The sequence below is a fragment of the Haliotis cracherodii genome, unplaced genomic scaffold, assembly GCF_022045235.1.
Source record: "Haliotis cracherodii isolate W230 unplaced genomic scaffold, xgHalCrac1.p SCAF_1, whole genome shotgun sequence".
Lineage (NCBI taxonomy): Eukaryota > Metazoa > Mollusca > Gastropoda > Lepetellida > Haliotidae > Haliotis > Haliotis cracherodii.
Window position 1 is genome coordinate 78,096,620 of NW_027266264.1, and position 21,124 is coordinate 78,117,743.

Below are 21,124 nucleotides of genomic sequence, written 5' to 3' on the forward strand. Positions count from 1 at the left end.
TGTGCCCATTATTACCGAGCACGAGTCTTTTCTGTTAACATAGTCAAAGTTACTAGGAACAATCATTGGAATGCGTGTTGCATGTATCACCGAAGCACTGTTTGGATACTGCCTTTTGCCTGACATTATTTCTGTGAGGCATTCACCTTCAGGAAATGCTTCAAGGGCAGGAACTAATTATTTGCATATTACACAGGTGTACTATAAGACGCACTGTGGGTTCATGCATACCAAATGGATTACGGGTAGTGCTATTGTTGTTGTGTGGCATTGTTTTTAATTTATAATGACTATCTGTGGAAGCAAATGATTGAGGTGCTGGTAAAATGTTGAGTGCTGTCGGTGTCAGAGAGTGAGTGAAATTTAGAGTTACCTGCCCTCGTTGTTTACAAACAGTAAAGCCTTGATCGTTCGAAAGTTTCGGGAAGGGGCAATTTCTAGAAGGCCAATCTCATTAAAATCAGATCTAGGTTCTCGGTGCCGCTAAACAAAGATCTGAGGACATCCTATTACGGGTCACGTCTGAACGACCTTTCGCGAACTTTGACGGACGACTGAAATGACTTACAAGAAGTCGACATCAGCCAATTAGGAAGCAGATTTCTCGAGCTTCACGGCACTCGTTTCAACCTGGCGACTTCCATTTCAGACTACGCTTGAAAGATTTGTTTACACAGTTCTTGATTGAGATTTTGAAAACTGAACACAAACATTACGGAATGCCTAATATATGGTTGAGATTGTAAGGCAGTGCTTCCCACGTACTGTGCAAAGCCCCCTCCATTCAAATGTTTATCACGCGGAAGCGAGAGATAGGAGATAATTTTTACGGAATCAGTCGTTTGGGTCGTAACTATCGTTCGGAATACCCCTGTTAACGTTGTCGAGGTTGCATGATTAGAAATCACATTGATTAGACTGTCACTTTCACGATCTGGTAAGCGGCGCTCTGATTGGTCGGATGAAAGGTCGTTCTGACGTGACCCGCAATGTAATGTCCTCAGATCTTTGTTTAGCGATAGCGGAACTAAGATCTGATTTTAATGAGATTGCTAGAAGGTTGGCTCTACCTATAGAAGAGGAACACGGGGGTTATTCGAGGCGTTAAATACTTGCAAGTGCGGTGGAATGCCTATCTAAAAACACCGAATTCAACACTATTCCAGATTCAAAAATAAAGACAGGACTGTTTCAAGACATTCGACAGTGACAAAATTCTGGTCGTTCGTGAGAGCACTAATTGCTGCTGCTCAAAGGATTACCACCAGCGGAAGTGTATTGTCCGGATAAGTGAGACAATTTTGTGTGCATTTCAGTGTTTTGTGTATGAAAATGACCGCCCGGTTCCGGAAACATTGAATTTGCTGATTTCACAATTTAGTTCTGTACGAACCGATTTGTGGATTAACCTTTGAGTTTTACTTTTGGTATCACCTCTCCCACCTCGTAACACTATAATGTCCCGTTGTTTGTAAGAAGCATACTGTGACTGCGATTCGGTGATTTGTGATCAGACTCTTAAAGACACACGATTCTTTCTGGCTATGTGGGGGAACTTTCTTACCAAGGCGATAAACCAGAGACGGACAAACGCTCTGATATACTCCCCAATAAACTTCTCTCCGTCATCAAGCGTTATGAAGTCACATACATTCCAGCGGTAGCGACGTTTCCCTTGCCCATCAACTACGCTAATGAAATAAGGAGAACTCACATTCAAAAAAATAATTTAACAAAACCTTAGTTTCATATTCAGATAGACATCAGTTAAATACCCCACTTACATTATGAATCATATAAATGTAAGATCAATTTGCACTAATGAGCAAACATGTAAACGCCGCTTCAGTTTTATGAAATATTTTGTGTGCTAAGCAATATTCCAGCTATATGATGACGGTCTCTAAATAATCAAGTCTGGACCAGACAATCCAGCGATTAACATCATGTGCATCGATCTACGCAATTGAGACAAGATGACATGCATCAACCACGTCAACGAGCCTGACACCCGATCCCGTCAGTTGCCTCCTAGGACAAGCATGAGTTGCTGAAGACCAATTCTAGCCCTTCGTTTTCACATCTTGAAGTAAAATAAGTGAAACGTAGGTAATATGACAATAAAGTATATGCATTGTTTATAACTGATAAAGAAGTGCCTTAGTTATTGGTTGGATACCTCAATGAAACTATATTGTTCAATGCTCATTCAGTTAGTGAAGGTGAGGTGAGGTGGGGTGAAATTGGGTTTAACGTCGCGTCCAAGATTATTGCACTTATATAGCGATGTGCATGCACGTGTGTGTGTGTGTGTTTGTAGCTGCTTGTACTAGTCCGGACTGATGCCGATTTATAGTGCTAGCTCACTGAGATACCATGCCGCACTCAGACACAGTATACTGACTCCGAGCCGACCAGTCCTTGTTTTAGCCCCTTAATGCCGAGTGCCACACAGGGTAAGAACAAGTACCATCTTTTAACGTCTTTTGGTATGATCGAACCCCGGACCTTCCGCTCTCCGGGCGGACGCTCTACCACAAGACCACGGAGGCGGCCAGTTAGTGAAGGAGATGTATTGGCACAGGTGCGAAAACCGTCATCATGGCATTGGTTATCAGATACAACATACAACAAACAATGATGAAAATGATATGAATGAATCACTGAAGGTCAGTGATGACACCAGGTGTTCGCAAAAAGGGTAAGCATGTCTTGCCCTACCGAGTGAGTGAGTGAGTTGGGTTTAACGCCGCTTTTAACAGTTTTCCAGCAATATCACGGCGTGTCAGCTTAATGTGGGAGGAAAGCCCGAAGTGATGCAGGTCTCAGACGTTAACCTCTTCGATAAAACCCACGAGCACGGGTATGGTGCTGACAAACCTAGAAACATAATCGGGGCGAACAGGGTTTGAACCCACAATCATAGGTTTCTGGCTTGCCCAAAAGTGAATCGCGGCGCCTTAGACGACTGGGCCCCCCGTGCCCCTTGATCCTATAGGGAGTATCCGCCACCCACATAATTTGTTGGAAAAATAAGTGTTTGTTTGTTGACTAACACCGCACAGCAGTAATCCTGCCTGTCACGTCCTCTCTCATTCACAACACAGACGTTACGTTCGTGGGGAACCACGCCGAAATCGATGAGAGAATTTCAAAATCCGTCATCGTTTGGTAAATCAATATCACACGAAATAAAACAAAATATTTCAGCATTTGAGAAAACTACATCCTAACATGACTGCATCACAATTGTTGTTCTATAAACCATGATCTACACATTATTTCATGTTAAACATAATGCGCGCTGCCATTGGAGAACATCATATGGAAATTCATCACACTGCTTATTTGAATATCCCTTTCTACAATACACGTGAGTGCGTGCGTGCGTGCGTGCGTGAGTGAGTATGGTTTTACGCCGCTTTTAGCATTATTCCAGCAATATCACGGCGGGGGACACCAGAAATGGTCTTCACACATTGTACCCATGTCGGGAATCGAACCTGGGTCTTCGGCGTGACGTGCTAACGCTTTAACACTAGGCTACCCGACCGCCCCTACACGGGAGTAGAATTAATGCACAAAAAGATAAACAATAATGGTACTTAGAAATTTAATTGAAACAAACATTATAGCATGAGTCCTTGTAGAATATTCAGGTATAAGGGTAACCAAGTTATTTTAGATTTCCAATGAAAGAATTATATTTTTTAATCATAAACACACTTTATATTGTATTTATTATAACCTGTGCACTTAGCCTTTCATTCATTTTCTAATAACATGTAAGGGAATAGGGTTCAGATGTTTCATATGACTGATACCCAATTAATTAATTTTGAAATAAAATATGTCTCAATAAAACCATGAACAATGGGCGCCATGTATATTTGATATAGCTGAGGGCATTTTTTATGATTTAATTTAATCTTATTTCCCAAAGGTATTTAAGTGGCAATTTGTTTTGCATCAGGAGGTTTCACGAGGCAATTAACAAACACAATGCACACAAAAAGAGTAAAACGACAAACAAGGAATGATTCAACATACTACCAATTATACTTCACAAAAACACAAACAATCTTACAGTCAATCTTGGTGTCTAGTCCTCCACGCTACCACCTGTGCTACAGAGACTGTTGTCACAGATGTCAATTTTCAAAGTCACCATTAATCTAGCTTGGTGTATTCGTACATTTTTCTGTTAATATAGTACGAAGTTCGTTTTCAGTCCTGGTGGTATACGTGTTATGTGCCTGTGAAACTGATGTGCAATTCCACTTCATTCCAATTCATTCCACTTCATTCCAATTCATTTAAACATGTTGAAGTTCTAAACATATTTGATCTCTTTTCCTCGTAACATGCATTGAAGGGCGGTAACGAAAACGTTGTTTAAACTATACAATTGTTAAAAAGATTCAGCGATATTTATCCTGTGGTACGGCGACAATAAATGACATTTGTGACAATAATGTGATAACGGACCGTCTTGCTTTTATCGATTGATATGCACTAAATGTACTGCTTACAATCAAGTACCGGCCGATGACACCAGTGTGTTAGGGAATGGTTTGGTTGTGATGTAGTTAGTGGCAACGTCTCAAGAATTATGAAAGTAAACACATTCAATTCTAAGGTTATTTGGAACGCTTGGCTGCCATGTTTAGTCAGTCGATAGGTCAGAATGGATGTAACACTGCGTGGCACTGTGGGCAGGATATCCCAGGGTACTCGACAACATCTATGTATGACAAAACTCGATAGAAGGGAGATTTGATACTTCGTATAACCATTTGCACTGAATTAAATGGGTGTGTCAATAACAAGATCCACAATCCATAAACTATAAATGAATTTCTCAGCGGGAGAATAAATCCCTTATATCCCGCCACGAACAAGACCGGCTGCACGTGGATTTCTGAGAGGAAGAGTAAATCCTTTATACCCCGCTTCGAAGTAAAAAGTCGCACTCTTTTTCCGAGTCAATGAAAGTCACGTGACATAGCACACTTTAACCTCAGATCAATCGAACGGTTGTTTTCTATCAATATTGAATTTGTTTTAAGTCTTTTACAATGTCACATTAAAACATATCGGTAATATAAATTCGTTGTAGCTGTATCACCCTGGGCACATGGGATGTATGCGTCCTCGGTTCGTGGCATAAAAACCTAACGTGGGGCGCATAAAACCATATGTACCCCGAGTGATACTGCTACATCTTATATACAGTATATTACTTCATTGAATAATTTTTTCGAGTTTTCAAAATGGAATCATTCATACTATATTGGCATAATTTACCGAGTGGGATAAGACTGTTTCGGATGATAGACACTCTAAAAGGAGACTTAACTGTATGAAACCGTACTTGGATTGTGATATTCATCCTGACACTCGTGGCTTAAATACTGACGATTTTGCGGGCCAAGGAGCGTCTGTACACTAACAAAAGTAGACTGTTGGTCAGGGAATGTGTTTTAATTCAAACTGATTTATTGCTGAATGACTATCAAAGAAGATAGAATCTGCCAATCACAAATTCGCAGATTGGTCATGTCACCTTGTAACAGTGGACAAACAGAGAGCCCAATGTGCGATGAATTGTCTATAGATATTAGCTGAAATAAACATGGGACACGTTGATAAATCATGAATGGGCACATGTTATTGAAACATAAAGGACGCATAAGTGTTAACAAGAGTTTAAAGTGCTATGTAAATACGCGAGTGAGGATAGCTTAACGCCTCAGTATCAGTTATACCACGGTGTATCAGCTTGATGTGGGGGATAGCCCGAAGTGATGCAGGTCTGATAGGTTACTGACAAACCTAGAATCATACATGAAAACTGTAAAAATGTGTTTGGAATTGAAACACATAAAAGAGATCTAAACATGTATAGGGGTATATTTAAATCCAAAACGGATTTGGTATGTTCTATCTAAACACATTTATGGTTTAAACACATGAAATGAGCTATCTCAGCCTAAGTGAGTGGGTGAGTATGGTTTTACGCCGTTTGTAGCAATATTCCAGCAATATCATGGCAGGGGACACCAGAAATGGCTTCACACATTGTACACATGCCGGGAATCGAACCCGGGTCTTCGGCGTGACGAGCTATGACTTTAACCACTAGGCTACCCGACCGCCCCTATCTCTGCCTGAACATCACCTAAACACAATCTAAACATGTTCATTGATATCGGATCTCCAGACCTCAATCATGGCACTGTTTAGGATCAGGCGATATTCAGCTTCGTCATGGTGACACAGGCTTCAATATAGACTCGTGTGATACTAGTGAAATATTCTTCAAGACCTTAACCCGGCTCGATGTTTTTGGAACATTTGTTCTGTTTTTGTTGTTGTTTTTGTTTGAGGGGTTGTTTTGTGTGTGTGTGTGTGTGTGTGTGTGTGTGTGTGTGTGTGTGTGTGTGTGTGTGTGTGTGTGTGTGTGTGTGTGTGTGTGTGTGTTGTTTTTTTTAAAGCCGCACTCATCAATATTCCAGCTATAAGACGGCGGTCTGTAAATAATCGAATCTGGACTAGACAATCCAGTGATTGACATCATGATCATCGATTACCGCAATTGGGAAACGATGACATTCATCAGCCAAGTCAGTGAGCCTGACTACCCGATCCCGTTAGTCTTTTTCGGCAAGCATGGGTTGCTGAAAAACCTATTCTACCCCGGATCATCACGGGTCGTGTTTGGTATAAAACACATCAGAGAGCATATACAAATAATAATCCAAGTACTAACCACCACCTCGCTTGGCAACCACCAAGTAGTGATGTCACTGGAGATGGAATTCGCGAGAGAGAATAAAACTTTTGGGGTGGCACCTGAAATTTGAAATATTGTGAGACATTTAGGAAAACTTGATTTTTGTCTGAGGATGTTACTGATGTTCAAATCATCAATTCCCTTGTTTGCAAATTGGAAAATCAGGAACATTTGGTGTTTTACGGCTTTGGTGCGGTCTATTTCTGGCTTGGCCAAACGTTTCAAATCAACATCAAGAACCATACCTTCTCGTCCATACTGTGCGCTCTTACAGTTTGGAGAGTCATCCATCAGCATAAACTGACGAAGTCGTTCTTACTTTGTGCAGTCGCAATTGTTACTGAAGGATCCGCGTATGCACACAGTAAGTTGGGTCACATACTACAACCCCTTTTTTAGTGTGCATTAGGGGGTGGATTCTTTTAACAAAAACAATATGTTTATTGAATTAAATGCTAGCAGAGAACGTACACTACCATTGGGGTACACATGTCGGTGATCTAGACTACCAGATGTGGATTAGTGGGGTTAGGTCACTGACGTTTGTGTGAGAAGTGTGCGTTCGAATCCCAGATGGGACCCAATCTATAAAAGTACTAGAATTTGTACTTTACTGAGAAAGTGTAATCGCAGATATAATATATGTTGTAATTAAATGCTGGAACAAGTCTTTACTGGGTGTTCTGTAATAAAGGTTTGTAATTAAAAAAACATGTATCTGGCTCCTACTTTCTGAGTGAAATATTGTATGCAGCAATATCTTTGACAAAATTCTGCTTCAATGACCTTTTGTGTGTTCTACTGGTTGGTGGACCTCTAGAAATCGGGCGTAAACTGCGTGTAATTTTTTTATCTAGGGTTTCAATATTGGTCACGTCTCCATCAAATCTGTGTGTATCTGTTAATTAAGACGCTTCGCTATATCGTTGAACTGTTGCCTGTGCAATGTGAAATTGTATCTCACTCACTGCTCATTTTAAAGCACGACCAAATCCGGATTTGAACATTATTCGTGTTTATTTCAACATATCAAACACATCACTACATATGTTGTGAAAAAGTTTGAATTATTGCTGCTTTAAAAGGAGTGTCAGTTCAACATGTGTGATAAGTTCATCTTGAGGCAGGTTTGGCGTGCATCCCTCTTGTGGCATCTACGAGCACTGATACGGTTCTGACGGATAAAAGATCATATCAAGGACGAATATTGATTTCAAACCAGTAACCAGCGGGTCCAAGTATCTAAGGGATGATACTCCTCCTGGTGGCAAGCGACTCCTTAGACAACTGGGTTATTCAACAACCCTCAATCATCATTACACCAAACGGGGCTCAACCATATTTCATGGAAAGCTATTTACAGAAGAAAAAAATACTAGTGGGGCCTTTGGAATCAGCAGAGTAAGTGACAAATTTATAGTCTTCAATAAAGAGGTACTCATCCGGCCAACTCATACGTAACAACGCAGTGACATTCTCAGGTGCCTTTGCCCAGATGTTTCCGGATCCGGTGTCGGTGATTGGGTAACTTCCGGTCACCGTGTATTCGCTACCAGACCAATTCATTTCGTAGACTGTGTTGTCACTGATGATGTGAACGTTGTCAGTGGTGTTGTCCAGCGCGACGATGGCGTCCAAACGCGTGTTATTGAAGAAATAGGGGGCCAGGATGTTCTGAGGTGGCACGCCCGGGGGACAGGCCTCGAATTTGGTGATGTTTGGATAAAGCGAAGAGAAGCATTTGACTTGATTTCCTGGAAGAACAGACGGGAGTTAACATAATACAATACACCGAAAAAGTAGACAACTATGAATATGTTGTTTGCGGAAGCCTCGATCGCTGACTTAGTGTGCTCGCGATTAGGTGCCTCACTCTGGCAATGTGGGACTCAACCCAAAAGATTACTAGAATCTGTACTTACTAAGAACGTTTAATCCCAATTCTAACATTTGTTACGTTTCACAACTTTCTGAAATAGCACTGTGTGTTAATGTTGACGTGGTTTAGCGACATCTCGTGGTATATCCTGATTTTAAGTGATGACGTTAATACTACGACTTGTGTCGTCACGTCAAATCACTACATGTCACACACTTTCATCGGATTATTGTCACGTTTTGTCGCGTTAGGTTCTGTCATGTTTCGTCACTTCACGCCCCGTTCTGAAGTGTCTCGTCACTACACGTCACGTTCTGTCATACCACGGCGCGTTACGTCTTATCATTTATCGGTTGGGTGACCAGGTGGTTAAAGCGTTTGCTCGTCACACCGAATGCCCGGGTTCGATTCTCTAAGTGGACACAGAAGCTCATTTCAGGTGTCGCCCGCCGTGATATTGCAGGAATATTAAAAGAAACGGCGTACAACCTTCCTCACTCACTCTTTTTATCGTGTCTCGCCACTACAGCACAGCAAACCTTAGGTAAATATAATGGACTCCACTTACGCGAAAAGGTACATGTAGATATTATATGATCTATTGGTGTGTTTCTCGTTGAAAGACCAAAACGGTGGATCCCACTCATCCCACCCACCTGTCCAATCCACCTATCCAGGCATCCAGGCATCCAGGCATTGGGAGGGATACCACGCATTATTCCAGAAGCTCCAGCTTTTGGTGAATACATTTCACAACTTTCGATGTACAATTGAGAATTCCCTTGCTTCAAAGATGCCAAAGAGAACCACACAACTCTTTCACAAAAGAAAGAAGAAAAGCTTTCACAAACGTTTTATGGGAGACTTCACTTGTGAAGAACATTTCCAAATTTGACGCATCAGTGACAAAAAGGATGTCCCACGCAATTCCCTCTCTAGACTTTTAAATTTATTTTCAGGTGAACACGTGTGTTTGTTACGGGAGCCCCGATGGGCAGGACACGCTCGACTTTCGCCAACATCACAACATCCATAAACACATAATTATGAAGTAGTCGGAATCGTCCTATGGAGTCTGCAGAAATTTGTTATGGTTTATGAAAAGGAAATCGTGGCTTGTATTCACACCACTGGGCTGGTCACCCATTGTGTCCATTGGACATGCAGATCACTTGATTTCCTACGTCGGAAATAGTACATTAACTCTCCATACATGTGACCTACGCCGGAAATAGTACATTAACTTTCGCCATACATGTGACCTACGTCGGAAATAGTACATTAACTTTCGCCATACATGTGACCTACGTCGGAAATAGTACATTAACTTTCGCCATACATGTGACCTACGTCGGAAATAGTACATTAACTCTCACCATACATGTGACCAAGCGCATTCTGAAAAACATCAGACCGCCTCCGTGGTCTAGTGGTAGAGCCTCCGCCAGGAGAGCGGAAGGTCCGGGGTTCGATTCCCGGCCGCGTCATACCGAAAGACGTTAAAAGATGGTACTGTGTTCTTGCCCTGTCTGGCGCTCGGCATTTAGGGGCTAAAACAAGGACTGGTCGGCTCGGAATCAGTATACTGTGTCTGAGTGGGCTATTCTTGGCAAACTGCGACATGGTATCTCAGTGTGCTAGCACTAGAAATAGGCATTAGTCCGGACTAGTACTAGCACACACACACACACACACACACACACACACACACACACGCACGCACGCACAGACTTGACGACCACAAACTGAGCCGAACCAAGCTCCTCAAACCAATTACTTAAGGACGACCATGTGTGTTATGTATAAACGCACTCAGCTGCACCACTCTTTGGGACATGGCGATGTGACCTTCAGATTTTCACGGTGCCGGAACACCTGTATATCATCACCTACAGAGATGAGCGCAATAAGGAACGAGAATGTTTACGTGTTGCCCAGGTAACCAGGAGCAGGGTATTTCGGTGTCAAAGAAACAGAGCGTACTTTGGGTCTAATTAGGTCAGACATCTTTTTTAGTATCTTGGATTAAAGATCCTTGGATATTCTGGTCAGTAGGTGGGAGAAAAAAAAAATTCGTTTTTCAGATATAGATCCCCCAGTCAACGCAACACAACACAACACAACACAACACACACACACACACACACACACACACACACACACACACACACACACACACACACTCTGTAATTCGAACTTACCTTGTACAATGTAGGTGTAATCGAGGGGCCCTTGAAAAGCTCCATCCACTGTTCCGACTAGTCCAGGAAAGATATCATTATGATATTTAGATTGAAAGCCCTCAAATATTAGACGTCGGCCATTGACAATGATATTAAAGAGATGTGTCACAGCGCCCTCGAAGAGTATGAGACGGAGCTCGGTCGTGTACATGATGCCAGACGTGAAGTGACGAAACTCGAAACAATCCCTCTGAAAACAATATTGCATATTTCGTTTTTATTGTGAAGTTGCATTGTTATTCGTTTGTTAAAAACAGCACTCCGCAATATATTCCAGCTATATGACGGCGGTCTGTAAACAATCAAGTATTGACCAGACATCCCAGTGATAACATGCATCAACAAAGTCAGAAAATTGTGATCGCGTTTGTCGCCTCTTTCGACAAGCATGGGTTCCTGATTTGGTTGGTTGGTTAGTTTGTTGTTTAACGCCGCCCTTAGCAATATTCCAGCTATATGACAGCGGTCTGTATATAATCGAGTCCGGACCAGACAATTCCTGAAGACCATTTCTAACCCCGATCTTCAAATGTGTGAATTGTTAAAAGACGTTTTCTTCAACAATATACACACAAAACCAAAAAGGTTATTACATTTTAATTTACTTGATGTCTCCAACAACAAGACATTTTCTATTTTGCTCGTCAAATATGCGGGAATCGGGGTCTATTAAGAGGGTATTCGGGACTCCGCAATGTGGTACGCGGAACGGAAATAAAGTCCTTCTTGATACCAGAATTAACATGTAATATGACATGGTGATGTACGTAAAGAAGGTGTACATACGTTGAAACTGGCCATATATATTCAGTTAACGCCTTTGTCTCAGGAAGATGGATCTCATTAAAATCGCTGCCACTAAACAAAGATCTGAGGACATCCCATTACAGGTCACGTCAGAACGACCTTTCGAACTTTGACCGACCACTGAAATGACTAACATGAAGTCGACATCAGCCAGTTAGAAAGCAACGTTCTCGAGCTTACGGCACTTATTTCAACCTGGCGACTTCCATTTCAGAGTGCGCTTAAAAAATATGTTGACACAGTTCTCGATTAATATTTTGAAAACTGAACAATTGACTATTCCGGAATGTTTAATATATAGTTGCGAATGTATGGCAGTGCTTCCCTCGTACTGTGCAACGCCTCCCCAGTTGAAATGTTTATCCCGCGGAAGAGAGCGATAGACGATAATTTTGACGGAATCAGACGTACGGGCTGTAACTGTCGTTCGGAATACACCGTGTTAACGTTTTCGAGGTTGCATGATTAGAAAACACATTCCGACTGTCGCTTTCATGATCTGGTAAGCGACGCTCTGATTGGTCAGATGAAAGGTCGTTCTGACGTGACCCGTAATGGGATGTCCCTAGACCTTTGTTTAGCGATAGCGAGAACTAAGATCTGATTTTAATTAGATTGGTCGCCTCTTATGACAAGCATGGATTACTGAAGACCAAATCTACCCCGGTTTTTACGGGGGAAGACAAGCATTTGTTGCAGGAGACCAATTCTAACTTGGATCTTCACGGGGGTGAATTGTTGTAAACCAAGAAGGATTATGAATGCAATAATGGTGATCCGTTCATCCAATAAGTTAACTCTTCAAAAACAAAGAAACGCATAGGTAGTATGTAGATCATTGAACCTGACTACACAAAACAACCGGTATATAAATTGGATATATGTTATCGGAAAATGCTGGTGGCCTGATATTCGACAAACGGTGCGTCAAAACGCAGCCATTGTCGATTTGCAATGTCTTAAACGGCATTGTTTTCACACTTGTTCAAAATTGTCATGGGGGAAAACAGTAAAGCAAAATGCACGTGCGAGTTATGGCATTCGTAACTCGTGGTAGTGGCTATAAAAAGGCAATCATAAGCCAATACTTGGTCATTCAATTGTCAACAATTTTCAAGTTCGAAAATGCCGAAACTCAGCGTTGCCGATCGGAACATCGCCATAGGACGTATACAAAGAGGGGAATCGCAGTCTTTTGTTGCACGCCACTTCAACGTCCACCACAGCACCGTTTGCCGACTTTGTGACCGATACACACACTTCAGTTCCACTGCAGACGGGCCAAGAACCGAGATCACTACGAGATCTGACTTGGTTGTGGTTCAGGGAAATTTGACAACAAAATCGCTACATGAATCAAATTCTCCAACCTCACCTACTTCCAATCATTGACCGCCAGGGGGAGCTGTTTCAACAGTACGGTAGACTACCCCCATAATGTCAACATCACCGACTTGCCCTGGCCGTCGAGATCTCCAAATCTCAACCCAATCGAACACCTCTGGGATGAACTCGATCGACGTGTACGTCAACGTACGTCAACACGCCGCAGACACTCCCAAAACTGGCCAACGCGTTACAAGCAGAATGGCGCAGAATTCCGCAGGACAGAATTCGTACACTTATCCAGTCAGTACCGAGGAGATGCAGAGCCGTGATTGCTGCCCGGGGCGGTCGAACGAGATACTGAGTTCAGCGCTACTTGTGGCCTTATGTGACATGACAATGAACAGTTTTAAATGCCTTTATACAACGACAACATGTGGTTATCGAGCTCCAAAATTTCATATTTGTATCTATGATATTAAATCAAATATATCTACTTTATTAGATACAACAAAATTCATAAAAACTTACCTGTGCGTTTCTTTTTTTGAAGAGTGTAACAAAATAACCCTGAAGACGTTATACATACACGTGCTTAAAGATTCAGTCAGGGGTATATGCTACTCAACTATTGATAGGGACTTTCCTACTAGCATAATACTCTATAATGCATATGTATAAGGTATGAAATGACTCAGTTGTATATGTGAGCCATTTAATCTGTGACACAACTTATAGTAAGTGTTATCTGAAGTCAGAATGCGGTCATAAATACAAATGTGGTACAAGAAATATTTCAAAAACGTATTTGAAAAATACGACAGGAGGAGTATGCAATAAACTGTCTACAAACACTGTGAAGGTGCTTACACGAACACCGTGAAGGTGCTTACACCAACACCGTGAAGGTGCTTACACGACACGAACACCGTGAAGGTGCTTACACGACACGAACACCGTGAAGGTGCTTACACGAACACCGTGAAGGTGCTTACACAAACACCGTGAAGGTGCTTACACGACACGAACACCGTGAAGGTGCTTACACGAACACCGTGAAGGTGCTTACACGACACGAACACCGTGAAGGTGCTTACACGACACGAACACCGTGAAGGTGCTTACACCAACACCGTGAAGGTGCTTACACGACACGAACACCGTGAAGGTGCTTACACGACACGAACACCGTGAAGGTGCTTACACGAACACCGTGAAGGTGCTTACACAAACACCGTGAAGGTGCTTACACGACACGAACACCGTGAAGGTGCTTACACGAACACCGTGAAGGTGCTTACACGACACGAACACCGTGAAGGTGCTTACACGACACGAACACCGTGAAGGTGCTTACACGACACGAACACCGTGAAGGTGCTTACACCAACACCGTGAAGGTGCTTACACCAACACCGTGAAGGTGCTTACACGACACGAACACCGTGAAGGTGCTTACACCAACACCGTGAACGTGCTTACACGACACGAACACCGTGAAGGTGCTTACACGAACACCGTGAAGGTGCTTACACAAACACCGTGAAGGTGCTTACACGAACACCGTGAAGGTGCTTACACAAACACCGTGAAGGTGCTTACACGAACACCGTGAAGGTGCTTACACGAACACCGTGAAGGTGCTTACACAAACACCGTGAAGGTGCTTACACGAACACCGTGAAGGTGCTTACACAAACACCGTGAAGGTGCTTACACGAACACCGTGAAGGTGCTTACACCAACACCGTGAAGGTGCTTACACCAACACCGTGAAGGTGCTTACACAAACACCGTGAAGGTGCTTACACCAACACCGTGAACGTGCTTACACGACACGAACACCGTGAAGGTGCTTACACGAACACCGTGAAGGTGCTTACACAAACACCGTGAAGGTGCTTACACGACACGAACACCGTGAAGGTGCTTACACGAACACCGTGAAGGTGCTTACACGACACGAACACCGTGAAGGTGCTTACACGACACGAACACCGTGAAGGTGCTTACACGAACACCGTGAAGGTGCTTACACAAACACCGTGAAGGTGCTTACACCAACACCGTGAAGGTGCTTACACGACACGAACACCGTGAAGGTGCTTACACGAACACCGTGAAGGTGCTTACACAAACACCGTGAAGGTGCTTACACGACACGAACACCGTGAAGGTGCTTACACGAACACCGTGAAGGTGCTTACACGACACGAACACCGTGAAGGTGCTTACACGAACACCGTGAAGGTGCTTACACAAACACCGTGATGGTTCTTACACGAAGAAGTACAAGGCGATCTTAGCGCTGAGGTGATCGTAGCTCCCATACCTTAAACATAGACCTACGACAGTCGCAGTGCTGATGTTGTTTTGTACAACAGCACCCTGATCCGGAATAGGACATCTCAAACAGACGCAGTACAGTTACTTAATCATGCACACATAAGTCAAGAGTAATAACATTTTAAAACCATATATAAATGAAAAGGAGGATTTGACGGTAGTATTCTTGTTTTTAGAATGTCTCCTGGTACATTGAATTGTGTTGCAGTCACTGTGCAACTTTAACTGTCGTGAATCGGTAGTGTTTTACAGCATAATATCATTCTAAACCAATATACCTCATATTATGTATGAAGCGATGTCGCCGAGTATCATGGACAAATCAAATATTCATACGAGAAGGGAATAAGATAACTTTGATTCAAGAAACCTAATATTGTTAGCTGGATATATATTTATGACATTGTAGGCCAATTCTCTAGCCCGAGAATGTACGATTTGGCCATGCTTACCTAGCTTTGACAAGTTTATTTGTTTGTAATTAACCTCTATCAAACGACTTTTAGAGAAGTTTGTTATCGGCTTGTCACACCAACCTCTTAATAGTTTTATGAGCAACACGTATGTCCACGGGAGCGTTGTGAATTTCACAACAATGACTTCTGAAACATTTATTATTGTTTTCAAGGAACTGGAAGTTTTAAGTTGACATAATCATAGTGGCATACATTATAAATATGTCAAAAGTTAACTAAATGGAATAACATAAAAACTCGTTTGGGGGCAAATCATATACATGTTAGCATGGAAGTCTGGGTAGGAGATTGCAAACAAGCATGGCGTCGCCCTTGTTTGTTTGGACAGTTTGATTAAATAATAAAGATTTTAGAAATAGCTATCTTACAAAACATTAACTGCATTTCCGACAAACCAGCCTGCATCTTAATTATACCGTCATCGTGGAAATGACGTGCAGAGCTTTTACGAGTGTTTATCTAAATATGATTATATTTAAAGATTTGCGACATTGGTAACTGACTGATCTACTATTAGATTTCAAAAAGGTTTATTTGAAGAAGTATATAGGCTTACTATAGGCACAGGGCTCCAGTGTTTGGTGAACGCCGGTTTTATGTGAAACACGAACCGCTACTAGAACAGTAAATGGCCTATCTGCATTTCTTTTGTAAAAAAAATCTTTGGGGTTGAATTTTAAAACACAAAAGTATTGATCAATCAATTTATAATATTGTTATTCCATTCTCAGTGCCCAAAATAATATTGAAACGCCTTTGTATGCTAATATGTACGTCCATACAACTAGTTGAGCAATCAATTATTTTCACAATGGATTGATTTATATAATGATTGAACACTACCGCCACAAATATTTTTCACTCAACTCCAAAAACAAAACATTCGTCAGGACAGAGTAGGTGTAATGCAGGCTGTGTTGATTCAGATATTCACAATGAAGGTCATACCGAGATTGTTGATCAGAGGGGTAAATAGAAGCGACAAAACCTTTCAACAGTCATAAGAAACGTGAATTGTCCATTGTACGATCCCGACACATGAGCATGTGTTTATGAATCACAATCAGCGTTGGTGCTCGTAACACTACACGAAGGGACAGTGTTTGCCAAATGTATGCATGTTAGGAAATCAACGAGTCATCCGAGGTCAATATGACCAGCGTTTCAAATGTACGTATCATTTGGCCGCCTTAATTACATTTATTCCGCAGGCCATGAACTAGAAGAGCATTCAAGTCACTATGAACTTGTATGACAGGGGTGTTTAAATATGGCAAGGGTTTTCATGACTTATGAGAATTCCGAATATGATGTAAGGGTCGTGAATATGACGGGAAAACTTTAAACATTCTTAATGTGTGTGGACACACACACACACACACACACACACACACACAGAGAGAGAGAGAGAGAGAGTTGGCGAGGAACAGCTAACTGCATTCTAATATCAGCATCGGTCCTCTTGAAAGCTTCCCTGCTGTGTCAGTGCTGAATAATGACCACTAGCTCTTCTGAAGCAGACGACATGTGTGTGTACAAAAAATAATTGTCCTCTTAAAAATATTAATATTGGGTGATTTTAAACTACTTTCGAAACAATTAAATGTTCAGCAAATTGTTTGATAGGCATTACTTACAAGTTGACGGATGACAAGGTAGACACAATTTTATGGATAACAACTTCTTTAATACTGTAAAAAGTGACGTTTCGTTATAGATCCGTATACCGTTGTCAAGTATAAGGATCTATACCGAAACGTCACTTTTTACAGTATTAAAGAAGTTTTTATCCATAAAATTGTGTCTACCTTGTAAATGTTCAGCAGATTAAAAAATAATATCGTCGAACTTGTAGCTGAACCATTTAAATTTACATTTATTGTGCGTAACATAATGGCCTTATCAATGGTTTCTGGAGCACGCAAGACATCACAATGTATAACTATATGCGCATGATGTATTTGGATTGGTTCCACTTCGCCTCGCACAAGCCCGGCAAAATACAATAACCGTCAATGGCAGAACTCTTCCCGGTGTGTGCTGGAGTATAGCCGTCTATTGTATTCAGTATCAGATTAGACAAAAGATGTCTGTAACAGATTCCACCCGACAGCAGGTGCTTGCTTGCCCTGAGTGGAGGGCGTGACACCACAAATGCCAGGTAGACGACATCAAAGTGGTTTTCATTGATCTTCATTCACAAGTTTTCATGCCTGCTCAAGATCCTTTCGATTGTTAAAAAACAACTTAAAGGAATGATTTTGCAAAATAAAAATAGTTTTGTGTATTTGTGTTTTTCTGTCAGTAGCAATGTATACAGAGTTCATACACTGCTGATCAAAACAAATATCCCCTCCAGCATAACCATACCCATGCAAGTCCTATATTTGCATTTCATATGCGAGTCAGATCTTGTTTCACGTCGGGTAGGTTTTAGCAATTTGTTTTTCTTTTTATTAGGAAAAGAGGTTTGCTTGGTGAAAGTACGGAAGCCTTTTCGGGTCACTTTATTTTCTTCTTGAAATTTCAAGATACCAGGTTGAAATTTCAAGTTTTATATTCAAGAAATCTCTTTGATACATTACGTGTATTACTTGTTTTTTGTATAAATTATGTTAAGCCTGAATACACTACTTGGTACAATACTAGAGCATATCACTGTGGGATATCTCTGCTCCAAGAATCACTTATGTATCCACCCTATTAGGTTTTTGTTTTGTTTTGTTTGTTGTTTAACGCCGCACTCAGCAATATTCCAGCTATATGATGGCGGTTTAAAAAATCGAGTGATTGACACCATGAGCATCGATACACGCAATTTGGATTCGATGACATGTATCAGCGAAGTCAGCTAGCCTTACGACCACATCCCGTTAGCCGCCTCTTACGACAGCATAGTCGCCATTTACGGCAAGCATGGGTTGCTGAAGACCTATTCTACCCAGGATCTTCATTGAGATATTGGGGGGCACGGCTGGCCAAGTCGTCTAAGGCGCCGCGATTCGCTGTGCAGAGTTGCGTCCCTTGGGACCTATGAAACCTATGATTGTGGGTTCGAATCCCGGTTCGCCCCAATTATGTTTTGTAGGTTTGTCAGCACCATACCCGTGCTCGTGGGTTTCACCGAAGTGGTAAACATCTTAGACCTGCATCACTTCGGGCTTTCCTCCCACATTAAACTGACACGCCGTGATATAACTGGAATACTGTTAAATGCGGCGTTAAACCCAACTCACTCACTCACTCATTGAGATATTGTCGCACATACTGAAACAGATCTAGTTTTAGTTGAAGATGACATTATGGCATCTCTGAATATTGATAACTGTGAATATATGTGTTGTAGTCCTAATATGCAACGTTTTTCGTGTAATAAAACTACAAAAAGGTATGGCAGAAAGTTACTTGTTTTGTGTTCGATACTTAATTTGAATATATTCAATGTACGTCGTGGCACAGATACAGCCCCGGGTGACTTTACTTTCATCTAATCAATAGGAACGAGTGTTATTGATTATATAATTGGATCGAGCGGTTTCTTTACATGTACTGGTTTTAACGTCGAATGTAGGCCAGAGTCACCCCACCTGCCAATCAGTTGCTCATTTCAATCACGTGACATAGGTATTAACGGTGACGCTTCACGTGCTACCAACAATGACGACGTTAACTTTAAATTTATTTGGACTGATGATTGTTGTCGTAAATTTCGTGATAATCTCGCCTGATAAATTATAAAGAACATTCTAGACATATGTGTAACTTAAGCTCTCACACATGTAGATAAAGCAATAAAACTTCTTACGGATGCTATTCATCAAGCAGCAGCTTTTATTAAGAAAACTACAAAGACTGATCAGCCATGGTTTGATTCTGAATATAGATATCTGAGAACCGTAACCTTAAGACTGTTCAAGTTCAAGGTCAGTTTATTTCTCATAAAGATCCACCAAAGGTGGTACATGAGAAAAGGTACAATATAAATTCTTAATGTAATATTAATATCAAGATGACAGGAGTATTGTGCAAACACAGAGAGATTAAAGGTTACAATAAAACACGACAGAATTAAAGTGACAAGAACAGCTAACGTTTTCAGGAGATATAAAGACTGTGAAACATTGAGATCTTACATAGACTCCAGAAAGCAATATAATAAGAAACTTAATAAGGACAAAAAAGACTGCATAACGTATCTGTTCGTGATAAATTATTATCGAATATTAATAAAGCATAAGTATTCTGGTCTGCATCCCAGTACAAAACCTCGCCCACAGTAGACAGAAAAAATACCACGTGATGATGAGTTTTCACATTTTAAATATTTATTTCAAGATTGTAACATTAATGATGACATAGTACAGAAAGGGAGCCAAGGATTTATCAGCCCCATATCAAAAGATAAAAGTGTCCCGACTGAACCTCTGTCGTATAGAGGTATTAATTTAATGTCTATACCGTGTAAAATATCCGCAGGCGTTTTGAACAATCGACTCAGGAACTGACTTGAGAAGAACAATATATTGTCTCAGGAAACTGTATCGACCATTTGTACACTTTATATAATGTGATAAATAATAGGAAATCTGCTGGACTATCAACCTATGTGTGTTTTATAGACTTAAAGAAAGCATTTGACACTGTAGACCGCAAATGTCAATGGTATAACTTATGTCTGTGAGTACAAGGGAAGATGTTGAAAGCTGTCAAAGCCCTATATCAAGATGCGAGATGTACAGTACGTGTGAATGACTATATAACAGGCATTTTTAACGCTTACCAAGGGCGTTAAGCAAGGTTGCGATCTGTCACCAACTCTATTCTCTCTATATATAAATGATCTTGCCACGGAAATAAGGAATCTCAAATGGGGTGTACAATTGGATAACGAAATGTTATCCATTTTGCTGTACGCTGATGATATTGCGTGGTTAGCTCCAAATGAAACATATCTCCAAACTATGTCAGATATTGTAAGTACTTGGTGTTTAAAATGGCGTATTGGTATTAATGATGACAAAACTAAAATGTTCATTTTCGGAAGAAATTTATTGTTAGTTCCTGTTATCAGTTTTCGTGTGGCAATACTCACATTTCTTTTGATGGCGCTTACCGTTATCTAGGATTGTGTTTAAACGAATATTTAGACATGCACAAGACCGTGAAAGAGCTTTGTAAGTCCGCTAGTAGAGCGTTATCTGCTCTGTACACTAAGTATATTTATGCTGGTGGAATGTCATATGATGTTTTT

The 21,124-nt window shown here is 41.2% G+C and overlaps 1 protein-coding gene across 1 annotated transcript in view; it reads right to left on the reverse strand.

The window, feature by feature from the left end:
- Positions 1–7,856: 7,856 nt before the first annotated feature.
- Positions 7,857–21,124, reverse strand: part of LOC139478501 (uncharacterized) — a 52,487-nt gene continuing 39,219 nt past the window's right edge. Inside the window, exons 2-3 of the mRNA XM_071261028.1 lie at positions 10,877–11,108; positions 7,857–8,550 (exon numbers count right to left, since the gene is read on the reverse strand). Of these exons, the coding sequence (XP_071117129.1) occupies positions 8,150–8,550; positions 10,877–11,108 (633 nt within the window). The 3' untranslated portion in view covers positions 7,857–8,149. The remainder of the gene's footprint in view (positions 8,551–10,876; positions 11,109–21,124) is intronic.